Here is a 6,000-nt window from a genome sequence, read left to right as displayed (position 1 = left end):
TTCCCCCGCAGCCACAAAGGCTCAGCACCAGTCGGGAGCTCAATGAATGCCCTAAGACAAGGGCCAAGAGTACTGGCTTGGACCGGGAGACAGTGGGCAGCCAGAAGCTACCGCAGAGCGGAGGCGGGAAGGCATAAGCAAAGAGATAAGAAGGAAAGTGAGTGAGAAAAGGAACAGGAGAGACTTTGGCGAAGAGAGATAAGGAGGAAGGATGGAGAAGGCCAGGGGCACACAATGCTGAGGGAGGTGAGGGAAACCTGGGGAGAGGCACAGCCTGGCCTGGCAGTGGCCAGGGAACTGTGACCCGAAAGGGGCGTGGAACGGCGCTGGGCGGGACCAGCGGGACCTGGGCGGGAGGGATCCAGGGGCCCCACCCTGCCTCCGCGCCTTGGGGCGGGGGCCGGGCGGCTGGAGATTGGCTGGGGTGCTCGGCAAGGCCGGGGCTGGAGCCCCATGGTGGGAGGCGCCAGGATCACTCCGGGCGCCTAGAGCTGAGCGGAGGCTGCCACCTATTTGGACGACCTCCGCTACGGCTGCCGGGGAGCGTCGGGGGCCTTGCGGCGCGCGTCTGGGGACAACGCGGCCATGCGGGCGGCGGCGGGGGCGCGCGGGCGGCCGCTCTGGCGCTGCTGCTGGGGGCGCTGCACGGGGCACCGGCGCGCGGCGAGGAGTACGACTACTACGGCTGGCAGGCCGAGCCTCTGCACGGCCGCTCCTACTCCAAGCCGCCGCAGTGCCTCGACATCCCCGCCGACCTGCCACTTTGCCACACGGTGGGCTACAAGCGCATGCGGCTGCCCAACCTGCTGGAGCACGAGAGCCTGGCCGAGGTGAAGCAGCAGGCGAGCAGCTGGCTGCCGCTGCTGGCCAAGCGCTGCCACTCGGACACGCAGGTCTTCCTCTGCTCGCTCTTCGCGCCGGTCTGCCTCGACCGACCCATCTATCCGTGCCGCTCGCTGTGCGAGGCCGTGCGCGCCGGCTGCGCGCCGCTCATGGAGGCCTACGGCTTCCCCTGGCCCGAGATGCTGCACTGCCACAAGTTCCCTCTGGACAACGACCTCTGCATTGCTGTGCAGTTCGGGCACCTGCCTGCCACCGCGCCTCCAGGTAGCGCCACCACGGCCGCCCCCGCGCGCTCCGACGGCCCTGGAGCGCAAGCTGGGCTCCCCAACCCCTTAGCACAGATCTGCGAACCCCGACAGGTGCCACACCCTGCACACGCACACACGCCATTTCCACTCATCCCTGAGCCCCGGGGAAGGTCTCCTGCTGCCTTCCCGCCTTCCCGTGGACTGTCAGAGCACGGCTGCAGGGAGGCCGCACTCTGGACATTCCCACTGGTTCTCTATTCCAACTCCTGCCCCGCGCCCCTTGCAGAGCTCGCCTTCCCAAACTACTAAATCTCTGGGTGCCCTAGGGACAAATGCCTTATCAGCTCCCAGAGTCCCCAAATGCCCAGGTCGCTAAACAATGCCTTTAACTTGGACAGTGCCTCTCAGCTGAGCCCCAGGGCACCAAGACAAGCATCATCCCTACCCGGTATTGGGACCTTGGGAAGGAGGAAGAGGGAGGGGAGAAGGGGATATGTGTGTTGGGGGTGGCTATATAAGGGTCTCCCTGGCTATCCCCCTCTCGTTTTCTATGCCTGGAACCCTTATTTCTCCTGCTTCCCCAATTCCTGGGCTGAAGTCTTCTGGGGAAACTCAGTGCAGCAGATTCTGCCCCTAGGAAGGAGGCCGTAGATTAATTGCTTGACTTCTCTGAGCGTTAATATCCTTTCCATAAAGGATCCCAGGTTCATGAAACCTTTATGACTCTAAGCTATCCCTTCCACCTGCTCTCCAGTAACTCCTAATATCTGCTTGGTTTCAACCTCCCCTTCATTGTGTTAGGCCACATGCAGCTCTTCCCAGATGGAGTCTGCACCCCCTCCCACTTCCTCCTTCCAGGTGGGCTGGGTACCCAGTGCCCCATCCAGCAGGCAAGCCTGGCCTGGACAGTTAATAAAGGACACCAAGAAACTCCTAATGCTGAAATTCCCCAAAGAGGCAGTACTGCTCCATCTTTTCCTGTACTTACTCCCAAAAAAAGCAACTGGACCCACCCATGGGCTAATCTTACCCTCGTCTGCCCAGTCCTACAAGATTGATGTGCCTTGGGGTGTGGAGACAAGGCAAAGTCCCTATCCTGGACGTTGAGAATCAACAGGGAATCAGGAGACAATTGGCCTGAATAAGTGTTTGTGTGGCCAAAAGATGAAATTCAAGAATACTTCATATAAAAATGAGGAGTTTGGGGTTCCTTGAAAACTCAGAAGTTTTAGCAATGCTGAGCTGAGCACCTTGGAGGGGGCACTGCTCAGCCCAGCTCTGCCAGTTTCACTGGTTACCCCCAAGCATGGCCCCTGAAAACCCCCACCCATCATGAATCCTAAGCCAGCTTCTCACAAGCTTTGCAGACCTGGGTAACCACTCTGGGCCTCAGTTTCCTTTTCTCTGAAATAGAAATAATACCTGCTTCATAAGCTGAAGGTTAAATGGAATAAAACTTAGAAAACAATGAGCATCACGGTGCAGCTGCCAGGGTCTTTGCCCACCTATATAATCTTGTCTCAGTGATTGTCACAATCAGTCAGTACCAGATGACGTATTATTGCCATCACCCCATTTCTTGACGAGGAAGTGGAGATTTGAGGGGCTGAGGGATGGATGGTCAGTGGAGTAGCATGCACCCTAAGTGGTTCTCTGGACTCCAAACCCCTGACAAACCACTGCCCACTCCACCCCACCTTCTCTCTTCAGTGACCAAGACCTGCGCCCAGTGTGAGATAGAGCACAGCGCAGATGGCCTCATGGAGCAGATGTGCTCCAGCGACTTTGGTGAGTATGGCACCCACCTGGCCACTGCCCCCAGCAGCCTCCTTGCCACATGCACACATGTGCCTACGTCTGTGAACCCAAAGAGCTTTTGCATCACCAACTCCTTTTAGAATCTGATGATAATCATGAGCCCTCTCCTCAGAGAAATGAACCTCTTTATGCACATCATACCAGGGGCTTCAGAAACCCCTCAAGGTCATGGTCCATGGGCCTCAGCAACCATCCCTGGCCAGGGCTCCTGTATACCAGCCCCACCTTGGCCCCATCTGGAGTGGGGCCCCCATTGCTGAAAAGTCTCACTGGGGGAGGCAGGCTTATCCCAGAGACCATGGGGCCACAGTGGGCAGAAAGCTCCAACATGGAAGGGGAGCCCCTCATTTCCGGGCCTCAGTGCTCTTCTGGCCAGGAGTACTGTGGTCATCTGTCCCCACAGAGCCATCCCAGAACCTCCCTGGGATAGTCCAGGCCAAGTCTAGTTAGGATCTAGCAAACTCAGGGACCACACAGTTCTGCCTGTGATCTGCCAAGTTAGTTCCCTGTTTTGTGTTTAAGCTTCCCTGTCTATAAAAGGCAAATAATAATAATATCCTTACTTCAGATGAGTCTTTTTGTTTGTTTGTTTTTTGTGGTGCTGGGGATTGAACCCAGGGCCTTGTGCATGCAAGGCAAGCACTCTACCAACTGAGCTACATCCCCAGCCCAGATGAGTCTTTTACATTAGTAGCCTGTTTGGAAAAAGAATAGTGCTATAATGCAAGAGGTGTGTGTGAGAGAGAGAGAAGGGGGCAGGGACGAGGGAAGGCAGAGGGAAGAAAGAAAAGAAATTTGAGAACAGGTGCCTTCCCTGAGTGGGCAAGTTATTCTCTGGCTTCTCAGAGAAGAGGGCCAGAGATCTAAAGAAGGGAGACACCAGCCTGAGGGACTCCTCACCCCAACCCTCAGCCCAGGACAGCTTATCCCCAAATATTAAGCTCTCTGTAGCTACCTCAAGTGACCTGGACCATGACTTCCTGGCCAAGGGTCCTGCCTTCATCCATGTGTCCCCAACCCACACTCACAGTCCTATACTGACCATAGACATACTCTCAGACAGAGATATCTAGCACATGCACAGTCCCACCCCACTGCATGATCTCCCTCGCACACACAGATTACAGTGGTGTGTCCATACCTGAGCTCCTCTATGGGCATCTCTTCTTCCCAGTTTCATGCCCAGTGGTGTGGTCGGCCTTAGTGGGTTTCAAGAAATGCCACCAAGCAGGGCTTGTCCTCCCCAAAGCTGGCTGTTAAACATTACCAGTCCACCACTGCCCTACCACTGTCACCACACACACACACACACACACACACACACACACACACAGCCTGGTGATCACACACAACTAGAAATACCACCGGAGCCAGGCACAGTGGCGCATGCCTATAATCCCAGTTACTCAGGAGACTGAGGCAGGAAGATCACAAGTTCCTGATCAACCCAGGCAACTTTTGAGATCCTGTCTCAAAATAAAAATAAAAATAGGCGGGTTGCGGGGGGGATAGTTCAGTGGTAGAGCACCCTTGAATAAAAAACCCACTATCACAAAAAAAAGAAAGAAATCCATTGGAGCCATTTCCAGAGATGATGAAGTCCATCACAAGGACCCCTTCCAAGTGGTCAGCCCAACCCCCAACCTCCCCTTCCTGGGGAACCCAACACCCACTTCACTGCCCATCCAGAGCTGCCCCCTGGCATTTGGTGCCCTGGAAAGTATCGAGCCCTGCAGTCAGCCAGACTTGATTCATTCTAAGCTCCACAATTTGGAAGGACACTCCCTTATTCCCCAGTTCCAGGACTTTGAGGATGAAACAAAGTCCAGTATCTGATAGGAGCTTCCTAACTACTAAAATGTGCCCCTGTAAGTCACACCCCTCCAAGCCCCCGACTCCCAGACTCTGAACACCCGGAGCACACTGACACCAATCTGGGGCCACCACTGTCCTGAGTGGAACCGACCTTCTCAGGCTGTCCCTCTGCCCCTCCTTTCCCACAGTGGTCAAAATGCGCATCAAGGAGATCAAGATAGAGAATGGGGACCGGAAGTTGATTGGAGCCCAGAAAAAAAAGAAGCTGCTCAAACCAGGTCCCCTGAAGCGCAAGGACACCAAGAGGCTGGTGCTGCACATGAAGAACGGTGCGGGCTGCCCCTGCCCACAGCTGGACAGCCTGGCAGGCAGCTTCCTGGTCATGGGCCGCAAAGTGGATGGACAGCTACTGCTCATGGCCGTTTATCGCTGGGACAAGAAGAACAAGGAGATGAAGTTTGCAGTCAAATTCATGTTCTCCTACCCCTGCTCCCTCTACTACCCCTTCTTCTATGGCGCTGCAGAGCCCCACTGAAGGGTGCTCCCTGTCCCACCCAGCCAGCTGTGCTTTGCCTGCTGTCCCTGCCACTGGCCTTGCCCCCACTCCCAGGTTGACCCAGTCTCTGGCAGAGGGTGGCTTCGAGCAAAGTTGTTAGCTTTGCAGACCCCAAGGGAGGGGCATGGGGCTTGGGACTCATCCTCCTTGACCAAGGGGTCCTGGGGTCTTGGGCATCTCTTTTAGGAGAAGGGCTTTCTCTACGGGGGGAAGCCCCACGGTCTCCGAAAGTGGGCAGAGGGGGGAGAAAGCAAGGGAAGGATAAAGGGCTCGGGCAGCTTGAGGAGGGGCTTCCAGAGTGGACAGTGGCGACAGCTCCCCTTTGCTGCTGGTGGGGCCTCACTTCAAGAGGGGTCTGTTAGGCTGAGCTCCCAGGGGATCAGGTCTCCCTGCCCCACTCCCCTTTTATGTATCCCATCACAGCCCTCCAAAGAAAGGGAGTTGCCTCGATGCCCTCCCACCCTGCTTCCCTTCTTACCCAGCTCTCTATCCCAGGCCTAGAGCCCTGCTGGACCGGACAGCAAGGCCCCCTCCCCCAGGCCCTCTCCTTCCTGCCCACTCCTCAGCCTCCGCATCACCCTGATGGTGTAAGTTATTGCTACTGCTGTGAGGCCATAGCTTCTAGACAACAGACGCAGGTAGGGTTTGGCTTTTCTTTTTTTTTTTTTTAAGTTTTTAATTAAATAATAAAAAAGAAAAATGAGTTCTTTTAGATCAGGT

The 6,000-nt window shown here is 55.9% G+C and overlaps 1 protein-coding gene and 1 non-coding gene across 2 annotated transcripts; one reads left to right on the top strand and one right to left on the bottom strand.

Annotated features, from left to right (window-relative positions):
• The first annotated feature begins 234 nt into the window (after positions 1–234).
• Positions 235–5,948, top strand: Sfrp5 (secreted frizzled related protein 5). Its single transcript, XM_048807018.1, has 4 exons — positions 235–246; positions 312–1,107; positions 2,802–2,879; positions 4,913–5,948. Exons 1-4 carry the CDS (start codon positions 235–237, stop codon positions 5,257–5,259), a joined length of 1,233 nt encoding a protein of 410 aa, XP_048662975.1. The 3' UTR covers positions 5,260–5,948.
• On the bottom strand, positions 3,503–3,576 carry Trnaa-ugc. Its single transcript has one exon. It is a non-coding gene; the product is annotated as a tRNA-Ala (tRNA).
• Positions 5,949–6,000: the final 52 nt, after the last annotated feature.

Source organism: Marmota marmota, unplaced genomic scaffold, assembly GCF_001458135.2.
Source record: "Marmota marmota marmota unplaced genomic scaffold, marMar, whole genome shotgun sequence".
Lineage (NCBI taxonomy): Eukaryota > Metazoa > Chordata > Mammalia > Rodentia > Sciuridae > Marmota > Marmota marmota.
This window is presented reverse-complemented; position numbering and strand designations above follow the sequence as displayed.